General features: G+C 49.8%; 1 protein-coding gene across 1 annotated transcript in view; it reads left to right on the top strand.

The window, feature by feature from the left end:
• Positions 1-8,607, top strand: part of BEND3 (BEN domain containing 3) — a 25,310-nt gene extending 16,703 nt beyond the window's left edge. Inside the window, exon 3 of the mRNA XM_037743944.1 lies at positions 2,851-8,607. Coding sequence (XP_037599872.1) covers positions 2,851-5,097 — 2,247 coding nt within the window. The 3' untranslated portion in view covers positions 5,098-8,607. The remainder of the gene's footprint in view (positions 1-2,850) is intronic.
• The last annotated feature ends 5,279 nt before the right edge of the window (positions 8,608-13,886 follow it).

The following is a 13,886-nucleotide window of genomic DNA, read 5'->3' on the forward strand; positions in this document are numbered from 1 at the left end:
TATAGAGACGGGGTTTCACCATGTTGACCAGGATGGTCTTGATCTCTTGACCTCGTGATCCACCCGCCTCGGCCTCCCAAAGTGCTGGGATTACAGGCTTGAGCCACCACGCCCGGCCCCGTGTTGAACTCTTAAGCTCAAGAGATTCCGCACCCCGCACCTCCAGCCTCCCAAAGTACTGGGATTACAGGTTTGAGCCACCGCGCCTGGCCCCACTTTTCTTAGGCATATTTGAGAATGGTGGAACACTTTGCCCAGCTTTGACTATTCACATGTGTAATTGACAGAAATTCATTGACCTTTTCTGTACCCTGGGCACTTTGCTAGGCACTGGGGCTAGGCTCAGGGATAACATGGTCCCATCCCACAACCATCATGCAGTTTGATGGGGGTGGGGACAGCTCGGCAAGGAGACCCTGGAGGGAGTGGGGCAGGTGGCAGGCCACCCCTGGCAGGCTCCTCCACTCCGGTGTGTCCTTGGTCCTCTGCTCCTGGAGAGTGGTGTAGTGGTGTAGAGGGGAGGGGGGCCACAAAGGCCAGTTGCCACTGACCATTTGATCACTTATATATAAACAAACCCTGAAGAAAGTATTGGCCAGGTTTATGATAACTCTTGCACTTATGTGTCCCTTTAGAAGGTCACTAAGGGAGTAAAGTAGTTAGTATTTCTTTTGCATGGTTGTCCTCAGTGGCAGCATAAGAGAAGAATTAACCTTTCTCTAATATAAGTCAGATTATTCTGTTATCCAAAAGAGTCTAGGAAGTGATTCATTAATTATTATTATTTATAATAACGGGGTCTCACTCTCACCCAAGCTGGAGTGCAGTGGCAAGATCTTGGCTCACTGCAACCTGTCTCCCAGGCTCAAGTGATCCTCCTACTTCAGCTCCCCAAGTAGCTGGAACTACAGGTGTGCACCACCATGCCCAGCTAATTTTTTTGTGTTTTTTTTAGTAGAGGTAGTGTTTTGCATGTTGCCCAGGCTGGTGGAACTTCTGAGTTCAGGAGACCAAGGCGGATGGATCATCTCCTGAGCCTAAGAGTTCAAAACCAGCCTGAGGTGCTGGGATTACAGACGTGAGCCACCATGCCCAGCTGTTCATTAATTTAAATGAAAAAGAACACATGGAAGGTTCAGAAGGATGAAAGTTTTCTGTTTATTTGGGCTCTGGGTTTCTGTTCCCTCTGGACCTACCTATTCTCAGCCTCATATTGCTGACTTGCTGTATTAAGCCTCACATCTTGAGGTTGTCTCTTTTCCCAACACTGGTTTAGGCTACAGAGAAAAATACCTCATGTACTGTTTGGTGCTGGCATTCGTAATCTGAAAACTGTCAAATAACCCTGATCTGCCCGGATGAGATAAACTGAGAGCAAACACTGACTGCCAGACCCTGGCTACTCAAGAGAGGATGGACAGCAGCCACAGCACCCGGGAGCTTATTAGAGACACAGGCCCAGGGTTCACACTCTGCATTCCAGCAAGACCCCAGGTGATTCAGTGTGTACACCAGAGCTTAAGAAGCACTGGGCTAGGCGGGTCCCAGCCACCTGCACTTTTCCCAAGTGTGGAGAGACGCACCCCAGGATGCCCTTTGTTCTTGTCCATTCCCAGTTGCCCGAGGCACATGCCTGTCAGTGGGAGTGAAAGCTCCTTGCTCCCGACACCCTCCAGTGCTCACTGACTAGCTCATCCGCTTTCCTAAAACTCAAGTATACATTTCCATAAGTGTCTGGGTCAAATTCAACATTTGTCAAAAACAGGCTTATTAAGTTATGGCTGAAATACAATGAATGATACATATTTAAAGTATACAATTTGATACGTTTTGACGTTTGTATCTACCCGTGAATCCATAGCCACAGTCATGATAATAAACACCGATCACCCACTGACATTCTCCGTGTCCCGTCATCTTCTCCCTACCATTCGTAGGCAGTGACTATCTGCATTCTGTCACTCTAGGCAAGCTTGCGTTTCCTAGAATTGTATATACACAAATGGAATCATACACCGTGGCCTCTTTTTTGTGATTGAGATTTATCATGAGTACTTTCTGTACTGTATCAATAATTTCTTATTGTGGAATAATATTCTATTTGAATACAATACAGTTTATATGCTTGTTGATTTTTCAGAAACAAGGGGTTGTTTCTACTCTCTCACAGTTGCATAGCCCAGAAAGCTCTGGGCCAGCCTTTTCTGGTCTAAGATGTGATTTCAGGCAGTGGTGGAGTGGGCATCAGACAGCCACTTTCCACAGCCCAGTGCCCCTCCCATGTGCCCCCTTCTCATGTGCCCCTCCCATGCATCTCAGAGGAGCCTTCCCGAGAAGGGACGCCTGCTCTCCCAGAGTCTGCAGGCTAAAAGGACACACTGCGGCCTTCAGGAGCTACCATAGGGAATCTCCATCCCTTCCTGCTAGCAGACCAAGACATGGATCCATGAGATGACCCTGCCCATGGCCAGCAGCTGGATGAGCCTCTCGCCTTTCTGTGCTCTCCCTCCTGTTACTTGCAGAGTTCTTGCCTAGTATTGCCAGCATCGGTGTCAGCCCCCTGATGGGCAGGAAGTCTAATGCTGGTGTCCCGCAGGAGCACAAAGCCTGCCTGGCCCAGCCTGAGTCTTTTCTCAGGGAGTGGGGAGAGCAGCAGGTTTAGGGTGGTGGGGATGCAGGTTTGTATCAGCGGTGTGTTCTTGGATGGCAGAGTGATTCAGGGCGAGGAAGCAGTTTCTCACCTGCTCCCAAGGTTGACCGTGGCCTCTCTGTGTGCCACGCAGACCCTTGTTTAGTGTCATAAACCACAGCACCCGCCTAACACTCCAGGAAATTATTTTTGTTTTGCAGGCACTCCTAGCAGGCATGCGGAACCGCGAGAACAGCTCGCCGTGCCAAGGCAACGGAGAGCCGGCCGGCAGGGGCAGGAGCTTGGGCTCTGTATGGCCAGGCGAGGAGGAGCCCTGCAATGATGCCACCACCCCTTCCTACAAGAAGCCTCTGTATGGCATCTCACACAAGATCATGGAGAAGAAGAACCCTCCGTCGGGGGAGCTGCTAAACACGTACGAGCTCTTCGAGAAGGCAAACGCCAGCAACAGCCCCTCGCCGCTGCGGCTCCTGAATGAGCCACAGAAGCGGGACTGTGGCAACACCGGGGCAGCCACCGACAGCGACCCCAACATCTACTTCCTGATCCAGAAGATGTTCTACATGCTCAACACCCTCACATCTAACATGTCCCAGCTGCACAGCAAGGTGGACCTGCTCTCCCTGGAGGTGAGCCGCATCAAGAAGCAGGTGAGCCCCACTGAGATGGTGGCCAAATTCCAGCCGCCCCCTGAGTACCAGCTCACGGCCACGGAGCTCAAGCAGATCGTGGACCAGAGCCTGTCAGGTGGGGACCTGGCCTGCCGCCTGCTGGTGCAGCTGTTCCCCGAGCTCTTCAGTGACGTGGACTTCTCCCGAGGCTGCAGTGCCTGTGGCTTTGCGGCCAAGCGCAAGCTGGAGTCACTGCACCTGCAGCTCATCCGCAACTATGTGGAGGTCTACTACCCCTCCGTGAAGGACACGGCGGTGTGGCAGGCCGAGTGCTTGCCCCAGCTGAACGACTTCTTCAGCCGCTTCTGGGCCCAGCGGGAAATGGAGGACAGCCAGCCCAGTGGCCAGGTCGCCAGTTTCTTTGAGGCAGAGCAGGTGGACCCCAGCCACTTCCTGGACAGCAAAGACCAGGAAGAGGCCCTGTCTTTGGACCGGAGCAGCACCATTGCTTCAGACCACGTGGTGGACACGCAGGACCTCACCGAGTTCCTGGACGAAGCCTCCTCGCCAGGCGAGTTTGCCGTCTTCCTCCTCCACCGGCTCTTCCCCGAGCTCTTCGACCACCGCAAGCTGGGCGAGCAGTACAGCTGCTACGGGGACGGCGGCAAGCAGGAGCTGGACCCGCAGCGGCTGCAGATCATCCGCAACTACACGGAAATCTACTTCCCCGACATGCAGGAGGAGGAGGCCTGGCTGCAGCAGTGCGCCCAGCGCATCAACGACGAGCTCGAGGGCCTGGGGCTGGATGCGGGCAGCGAAGGCGAGCCTCCGCGCGATGACTGCTACGACTCCTCCAGCCTGCCTGACGACATCTCAGTGGTCAAGGTGGAAGACAGCTTCGAGGGCGAGCGTCCGGGCCGCCGCTCCAAGAAGATCTGGCTGGTGCCCATCGACTTCGACAAGTTGGAGATACCCCAGCCCGACTTCGAGGTGCCCGGCGCCGACTGCCTGCTCAGCAAGGAGCAGCTGCGCAGCATCTACGAGAGCAGCCTGTCCATCGGCAACTTTGCCTCGCGCCTGCTGGTGCACCTGTTCCCCGAGCTCTTCACGCACGAGAACCTGCGCAAGCAGTACAACTGCAGCGGTTCCCTGGGCAAGAAGCAGCTAGACCCGTCCCGCATCAAGCTCATCCGCCACTACGTGCAGATGCTTTACCCGCGCGCCAAAAACGACCGCGTCTGGACCCTGGAGTTCGTGGGCAAACTGGACGAGCGCTGTCGGCGCCGGGACACGGAGCAGAGGCGCTCCTACCAGCAGCAGCGCAAGGTCCACGTGCCAGGCCCTGAGTGCAGAGACCTGACCAGCTATGCAATCAACCCCGAGAGGTTCCGGGAGGAGTTTGAGGGGCCCCCGCTGCCCCCCGAGAGGAGCAGCAAGGACTTTTGCAAGATCCCCCTGGATGAGCTGGTGGTCCCCTCGCCCGACTTCCCGGTGCCTTCTCTCTACCTGTTATCCGACAAGGAGGTGCGTGAGATCGTGCAGCAGAGCCTCTCCGTGGGCAACTTTGCTGCCCGGCTCCTCGTCCGCCTATTTCCCGAACTCTTCACTGCTGAGAACCTCCGACTACAGTACAACCATTCCGGGGCTTGCAACAAGAAGCAGCTGGACCCCACGCGGCTGCGACTCATCCGCCACTACGTGGAAGCCGTCTACCCCGTGGAGAAGATGGAGGAGGTGTGGCACTACGAATGTATCCCTAGCATCGACGAGAGGTGCCGCCGCCCCAACAGGAAAAAATGCGACATCCTCAAGAAAGCCAAGAAAGTCGAGAAGTGAAGGCCTGTGGCCTGCCCAGAGACTCAGGGTCACCGGAGGCTGAGCGATGGGCACCCTTGCGACTGAGCGATCCTTGGGAGCACGCCTGTGTCATCCACAGACAGGCACCTTATGTCCCTGGGGAGTGGCTTACTACATTTGCACACGTAAACACCCACCCACCTACAAGAAAGAAGCCTTGAGTTTGGTCTCTCGTACTTATGTCCTGCTATACCCTGGCGGGGCAGCCTGAGTGTGGGGAGAGCAAGCTGTGAGGGCAGGGCCCAGAGGATGGGGGTCCCCTCTCCCTGGCTGTGCCCTCCCCAGCCCCGCACAGCTTAACATACAAACTCAGCTACTCTCTTGCTCCTCTTCCCATATTTTACATCTTCCATTTTTATCCATTTTTTTAATTAAAAAGAAACCCTTTAAAAAATTTCACTGGGCTCTTTGGGGGCCATTTTACTTAGAAAAAAAAAATCTTTTTTAAAGTGCCATGTTCGTGCACAGTGGCTAATCATAGCTTCAGGTGGCATGGATACTGATTTTACTGACCTTGTCTTTGACATCTGATTTTGGAAGAGTCGAGATGCCCCTTGGATGGCAGTAGAGGGGATGGAATAGCATGAAGTCCTTTATGACCATGTGCAAGTTTCCCTTCTGCTCTGGTGCCTGGGAAGCCTTCCGTTCAGCTTGGCCTGTCCTTCAGGTGCGCTGGTAGAATGTTGCGCTCACTCTGTAGATGAGAACACTGGATGATGATGATATGAATGTAGACAGTGTGGAAACACGTTTGCAGTGTCTCCATCTGAGCCATGTCCTTCCACTGCCCCCATTTCCTCTCCATACATGGTTGCTTGTTGGAGGGAGCAGACATGTTTCCTTGGAAAACAATGCGGGGGCTTTTGGCTTCTTGTTAGATTTAAGGGTGGGCCTCTTTGGGCTCACCATGAACTGTTTACTTTCCATGTATGTGTTTGTACATGATCCAGGTTCTGGGAGCTGTGTGGTGACTTCCCCAGACCTCAGTGTTAGCTCCTCTAGGCAGCACCACAGCCTCGTTCCATTCCCCAGGGCAGGCCCCGGTCTGGGCGGCTCTTGGGGATACCAGGCATTGGAAGGACACAGGCCATCTCAGATGGGGCACCCGTGTCCCTTCCCAGGGTCCACTCTGAACTTTCCCCTGGGACCCTCTAGAAGGTCCTGCTGTCCTGCACCTGGCCGCCCCCTGCCTTGGGGGGCACACGTCTTCATTCCCCACTGACTGGGAATGTCAGACTCCTACAGGCCAGCTGCATGCTCTCCAGGAGCACCAATTGGGAAATTCCCCAACAGGTAAAATCCTTTAAAATGATACTTTTACCTACCTAACTTGGGGGCCAAATGCCTGAGAGGGAAAGGAAACAGTCAAATGCAAACAAGACATCATACTAGAGTCCTGGAAAATGAATCACACAGGGTGGTCCCAGAACCCCTGTGGGATGGCTTAATACTTTGCTACTTTAAAATGCAGAGATAATAGAAACAATCTGAATTTTCTTCATTCAGCTGATAAGGACTTCAGTGCCAGTGGCTGTACGACAAAATTTTGCCTGTACCCAGGGGCATTTTTTAAAATACAGGATTTTAAGCAATGTTAAGTTGCTGATCTAACTAGTAAATTTGCTCTCAAGTGTCATTTATAGATTATTTCTGTTGGAACTGCAGATTGAGAAAGGCACAGGGATTGAATGACTGTCACACACAGCTACTGCTTACTGAAAGCTACACACGCACTGCTTACTAAAAGCTGAAGTGAGATGAAGGGGGCCTACAGGAATAACAAGTTCACCTTCTTTGTGCCTGGAAAGAAGGGACTGGAGCGGCCAGGAGACTCACTTTCCCCCCTCGCTTGGGCCCTTCTCTATGCCTTAGTCTCTCCAGCACATGCACACAGCATGCACACACACGTACCCTACCCAAAGACAGCTGTGGCTCCCTCCTACACCCTCCCCCCCGCCCCTGCCCCACTGGTTGTTGGGGGCTGGAGCACGGAGGTCCCATGGAATTTGTTCTGGTTTCTAGGATGTAAACAAGAGGACTCCAAGCCATGAATTGCCCTGCTTTCTAGAGGGTGGAATGTTGACCCTGCAACTTTAGAAGCACAATCATTTATTAATAATTTTTTCGAAACTCCCATCTGCCCATGTTAGAGAAATCAACAGGTTCCAGGAATTCAGTATGTCTCTTTCTAACCTAGAGCATGTTCAGTTTTGGGAAACCATATTTCAATGATTCTCTGAATGCCTTTCACGTGTAGGGCTTCTTCCTCCAGAACCTTACAGTCCCTTTCTGTGAGAGAAGTGGACACACCTGGGAACTATTCCCTCCCCCTGGACTGTCAGGAAACGCCTACAGGGCCTTTTCCCGTCTGTATGGTGTCCTCGCTTCTCCAACCATACAGGTGGCTCCAGTGGGCATTTTTTTATTTTAAATTTTTTACATGAAGCAATAGAAGTACAAAATACTTATTTTTTCAAAATTTAATGTGCTCCATGAAACCTGTTGGGAAGCCCTTTCCTTCCCCATCCCCCATCTAAATCTTTGGTTTTTACTTGTTTTTTGAATTTTTTTTTTTTTTTTTTTGGGGCCTAGTTTCGCTCTTACTAAAAAATTAGCACAGACACATTTGATGTTGAATGAACTAGTAAGTCACAGTAGGTGGTAGTCTGCATCAGTTTCTCTGTGTAAGTTTTTAAAGAATGTATGAAGATAGTCATGAATGTACTGAGTGTTCGAATCCTGCTTCAGTTCACCTTGGCTGTGTCTACACGACAACAAATGTTTGACAGGGAATAGTCATGTCTGGTGTCATTACCGCTAGTGTGCCCCTCCCCTTTCAGTGTTGGCCCCAAACCTTCCTTCCCTTTTATGTTTGTGGGGAGGGGACCACCTAGCAGCAACCATCAACCAACCAACCAATGGGATCTACTTAGTGGTGAACGGATTGGCTATTTAATTGGTTAACAGGTGCTGGCCTGACCACACCACAGCGTGGCCACTGGGTTCTTTTAGAGACGGCCTCCGTTTCCAATGTTCCCCCCAAATGTTTGCTTCTTGCCCAGTCAAGAGGGGATCTCGAGACTCCCAAGTGGAGGTCGTGAGCTTGCACCCTGCCTGGCTGTAGATAGACTGTGTAGATATATGAAGTGGGGTGGGGGCCAAGGGGCTATGACTGCTGTTTGGAAACACTTGCCTCCCGTAGATCCAGCCTTAATGTTTTTCTGACATCCCAGTTATAGCAGACCCTGCACAAAGTGGATATCAGAGTTAATACTGTGAGGATACAAAATAATGAGAATAGTTTTACCAAAGATATGAAATCTCGCATCATGTCTGCATTTTACCATTGATTGGAGGGCATCCTTAGAAAACTGAATGTAACAAAAACCCAGGACATTTTTGGAAATTGTATGCTCTCTAGCAACTTTGTGTGAATTTTTATACAAACACTGTTTTATGAGTTATATAAAATGTTATAAAAATAGAAAACATGGTCTCGTAACATGTTATTTTCTTGGAGTGCTGGTCTCAGAACATGTCTTGGTCTATTTGTCTTTCTGCGTGACCTCCTCACCCACCTCCCAGGGGGGATCGTGAATGTTCCGGGGGATTTGAGGCTCTGGGTGTCAGGGGTACAGCTCACAGGATTTCAGTCAGGCCACAGCTGAATGAATGATAAGTTGCCAGATAGATAAATCCTCCAAACCATTTCTCCACAAACCACTTCCTGGCCACGCAGTGGGAGGCTCGTTTGACCTCTTTTAACCTTTCCTGATCAGGTGCCAGGCCAATCCTGCAAAGCCAGCAGATTTTTCATTTTCATTTAACCCCCCTTTTTTTTTCTCTTTGGGTCAGATGGGTTTTAGTTCCCCTCCGCCACGCCCCAACCCTGGCTAGAGTGCAGTGGTGTCATCATGGCTCACTGCAGCCTCAACTCCCTGGGCTCAAGTGATTTTCCTGTCTTAGCTGCCTAAGTACCTGGAACTACAGGCCCACGCTACCATGCCTGGCTAACTTTATTCTTATTGTAGAGATGTGACCTCACCATGTTACCCAGGCTGATTTCAAACCACTGGCCTCAAGCAATTCTTCCACCTTAGGCCCCCAAAGTATTGGGATTACGGGTGTGAGCCACTGTGCCACACCTTATGTGTTATTATTTGTATAAAAGGATGTTTCTTCTCTTTGGCTAATTATAAATAATTAAACTTAATATTTTATAGTAAAAATTAGGCCTGGCATGGTTGCTCACGCCTGTAATCATAGCACTTTGGGAGGCTGAGGTGGGTAGATCACCAGAGGTCAGGAGTTCAAGACCATCCTGCCCAACATGGTGAAACCCCATCTCTACTAAAAATACAAAAATTAGCCAGGTGTGGTGGTGTGTGCCTGTGGTCCCAGCTAGTTGAGAGGCTGAGGCAGGAGAATTGCTTGCACCCGGGAGGTGGAGGTTGCAGTGAGCCACGATCTCGCCACTGTACTCCAGACTGGACAACAGAGCTGGAAAAAAAAAAAAATCTGGAATTTCTGGCCAGTGGTGGAGAAAGGAAAGAACAGGCATTGCTTCTGACTGGAATGGCACCAACATTCATTGAGTATATTTTTTGTGCCAGACACTGCTAAGAATGGAACCTGGGTAATGTGTTATCCTTTCAAAAGCCCTGTAAGGTAAGTAGCATAATTATGCCTTGTTAACAGGTGAGAAAGCTAGGGGCACAAATGGTGTCTACGTTATCTCATTTACTTCTCATAGAAACTCTCAGTGCTGTGGTCACTGTTATGAACTCGGTTTTGTGATAAGGAGAAGTTGGTTTCTTGCCCAAGTTCACACAACTGGAGACTAGTGGTGCCAGGAGTTGAACCCAAGTTGGTGCCTGATTTTCATCGTACCTGAGCCATGATACACAAGACTCAGATCCTAAAACAATTGCAAGTAAGCGGTGGCATCTTATCACTCCCATCCTCTAAGCCCCAGTTTGTCTGATCTTAGGAGCACGGGTTTTAGAATTAAGCTTGAATGTCAGCACCTTGGGAGCTAATGAGTGAAAATAATAGAATTAGGCCGGCACAGTGGTTCACACCTGTAATCCCAGGACTTTAGGGGGCCGAGGTGGATGGATCACCTGAAATCAGGAGTCCGAGACCAGCCTGGCCAACATAGTGAAACCCTGACTACTAAAAATACAAAAAAAAAAAAAAAAAAAAAAAAAAAAAAAAAAAAAAAAAAAAAAAAAAAAAAAAAAAAAATTGGCTGGCACGGTGGCTTATGCCTGTAATCCCAGCACTTTGGAAGGCTGAAGCAGGTGGATCACTTGAGGTGAGGAGTTTACGACCAGCGTGGCCAACGTGGTGAAACCCCATCTCTACTAAAAATACAAAAATTAGCTGGGCCTGGTGGTGCACACCTGTAATTCTAGCTACCTGGGAGGCTGAGGCAGAAGAATCACTGGAACCTGGGAGGTGGAGTTGAAGTGAGCCGAGATGGCACTCCAGTCTGAGCAACAGACTGAGACCTTGTCTCAAAAAACAAAACTAAAAAACAAATTATCTGGGCATGGTGGCACACACCTGTAATGCCAGCTATTCAGGAGGCTGAGTCAGAAGAATTGTTTGAACCTGGTAGATGAAGGTTGCAGTGAGCTGAGATCACACCACTGCACTCCAGCCTGGGAGGCAGGGCAAAACTGTCTCTAACTAAATAAAATAAAATAATAGAATTATGCAAATTCTAGATAATTGAAGCAATTGTGAACTTTTTTTTTTTTTAAAGAATGTGAAAGTAACTGCTGTAGACCGCGTTCCCTAGGAGCAGAGGCTGAGATTGAGATTATTAGGTAGGTGATTAATTGAGGGCGTGCTCTCGGGAGGAGGGACGCAGGGAAGGAAGGGGCTGGGCAAAGGCGAGATCTAAGACTGTGGTCTCCGAAGCAGTCTAACTGCATTCTTTTCCACGAAGAAGCCCTGAAACGTGAGTTGTATGGCAGAATTAGTTCTGGTTGAGGCAAAGGGCTGGTGGGTCATTGCCTAAGGTCTTCCTTGGGAAAGGGGTAGTGTCCCGGGCTGATGGTTCCCTTCGGCCAGGGACGAGACTCCAGAAGCGCCGCTGTGGTGGTTAGCAGCCAGTCCTCAACAGCCAGGGCGTGGGTGCCCGGAAAAGGGGTTTGGGTGGGATTACATCTACATCCGCCACTGCAGTGTGTCTCAGAGTTAATCTGCATCAGAATCACCAGGGAACAAGTTAAAACAGATTGCCATGCACCACCCGCGGAGATTCTGATGCAGTAGCCCTGGGGTGGGGCCCAATAATTTGCATTTCTTTTTTTTATTTTTGAGACCGAGTCTCGCTCTGTCTCCCAGGCTGGAGTGCTGTGGTGCAGTCTCGGCTCACTGCAACCTCTGCCTACTGGTTTCACGTAATTCTCTTGCCTCAGCCTCCGGAGTAGCTGGGATTACAGGCGGCCGCCGCCATGCCCGCCTAGTTTTTTGTGTTTTGTTAGCAGAGATGGGGCTTCACTGTGTTGCCCAGGCTGGTCGCGAAATCCTGAGCTCAGGCAATCTGCCCGCCTCGGCCTCCCAAAGTGCTAGGATTACAGGCGTGAGCCACCGTGCCCAGCCAAAAATTTGCATGTCCAACAAGTTCTCACGTGATGCTGGAAATGCTGGTCCTGGAACCACAGCGGGAGAACCAAAGCGCTATAGGTAACTTCCTAAAATGTGCTGTGTGGCAGAGAAACTGAAAGGCTAGCATTTTCCTGGGTAGTAGCAGTAGATCTGAGCTGAAATATGTGGTTTCCTGTTGTATTCAAATAAAACTGACTGCTTCTTTAAATCTTAGTTTAGGAAACTAAATCTTAGCTTTCAGGTCGGTGGGGAGAGGCCGGTTTACGAATGCTTCAGCATCAGGGCTTATGGGCACTGGTCACCTGCAGCCCTTGACAGAAGGTTTCTTCACGGGGAATGCTGTCTATTGATCTTATTTTAAGAATTCATTTGTTCTTCTAAAGTCTTTGTAATCCTGATGGTGAACTGTGTCCCTAACACAGAGAGAGAGAGAGAGTGAGAGAGTGAGTCTTGCTCTTGTGGCCCATGTTGGAGTACAATGGCACAATCTCAGCTCACTGCAACCTCCGCCTCCCGGTTTCAAGCGATTCTCGTGCCTCAGCCTCCAGACTAGCTGAGATTACAGGCACGCACCACCACGCCGGGCTAATTTTTGTATTTTCAGTAGAGATGGGGTTTTACCATATTGGATGGACTGGTCTTGAACTCCTGACCTCGTAATCCGCCTGCGCCTGCCTCGGCCTCGCAAAGTGCTGGAATTACAGGTATGAGCCACCATAACTGGCTGATATATTATTTCATTTAATCCTTAGAGAAACCCAGTTTACATATGGGGAAATTGATGCTTCCAGAGTTAAATGTATTAACCGAGGTCAAATAGCTGACAGAGCTGGGGGCTTCTAATGAAGGCCAGGTTGACTCCACAGTTTGTGCTCTTCATTTCTGTGCTGCCACTTATGTAGCTGTGCAGAGTAAATCACTTTATCTTTCTGTCTAGTAGTCCCTGTGATTTAATTTAGGGTTTTGCTGACTGTCTTAGTGAGACAGTATAACCCAAGACACTGGCCAGGTGCAGTGGCTCACGCCTGTAATCCCAGCACTTTAGGAGGCCAAGGCAAGTAGATTACTTGAGGTCGAGCCCAACCTGGCCAACATAGTGAAATCTTGTCTCTACTAAAAATACAAAAAATTAGCTGGGCGTGGTGGCGGGTGCCTGTAATCCCAGCTACTCAGGAGGCTGAGGCAGGAGAAACGCTTGAACCTGGGAGGCGGAGGTTGCAGTGGGCTGAGATTGTGCCATTGCACCCCAGCCTGGACAACAAGAGTGAAACTCTGTCTCAAAAAACAAACAGCCCCTCCCCACCACCCGCCCCAAACCGGGAAACGTTTCAATGCCACAGGAAATAAAGTAAGGAATGCAATAAGAATATCTCTGCCTGTAAGGCAGTTGATTCATTCAGCCAATGTATTTGGAGGACCAGCTATCTGCTGGGCAGTGATCCAGAATTCTAACAAGTCCCAACCTCATGACTTGATAGTTATGAAGCCCACTTGAGCTTGAAGAGAAGGTTCTGGTGGTAAACAGCACAAAACCAGACATCTCTCAGGTGATGTAAGTGGATGGAACCAGATGGGAAGCTTGACTCCTCCTCACAGTGAAGACAGCTAAGGCCTTCACAGATGGAATCCGGCTGGGCTCTGGCCTGAGGCACACCTGGGGGACTTCAGCATTTCTGACTCCTGTTTCTCTAGAGACAAACATTGTTGCTAAGTGTGGTAGGAGTGCTGACAGCAGAATTCAAGAGCCCTGATGTTGCTGGTGTAGTTTGTGCTCTTTCTGACACAGGGTATTAGACATGCCTCCCCTCCTTGGTTTTGACAAGCTGAAATCTTAGCCCAGGCACAGTTCCATGCGCAAAGAGGCATATGCTTCAGCATAGGTCAGGAAGGCCCCGGTGATGGGTGCCTTCTTGTCAGGTGGTTAATACCGACAGCTTTGCTTAAATCCAAAGAGTTGGCCTCTATCATTTTAGCCTCACCTTTCACTTGTCTATCTTAGAATCAAGAATTAAAGGGTTTAAGTAAAATAAGCGTTACTTGAAAAAAAAAAAAAAAAAGAATTAAGGGATTTCTCCTACAATCCTAACAGAAATTCTCCATGCATTCTATGAAGCAGTGTCTAATAGTGACTACTCTGAGTGAGGCTC

Source organism: Cebus imitator, unplaced genomic scaffold (genome assembly GCF_001604975.1).
Source record: "Cebus imitator isolate Cc_AM_T3 unplaced genomic scaffold, Cebus_imitator-1.0 Scaffold160, whole genome shotgun sequence".
NCBI lineage: Eukaryota > Metazoa > Chordata > Mammalia > Primates > Cebidae > Cebus > Cebus imitator.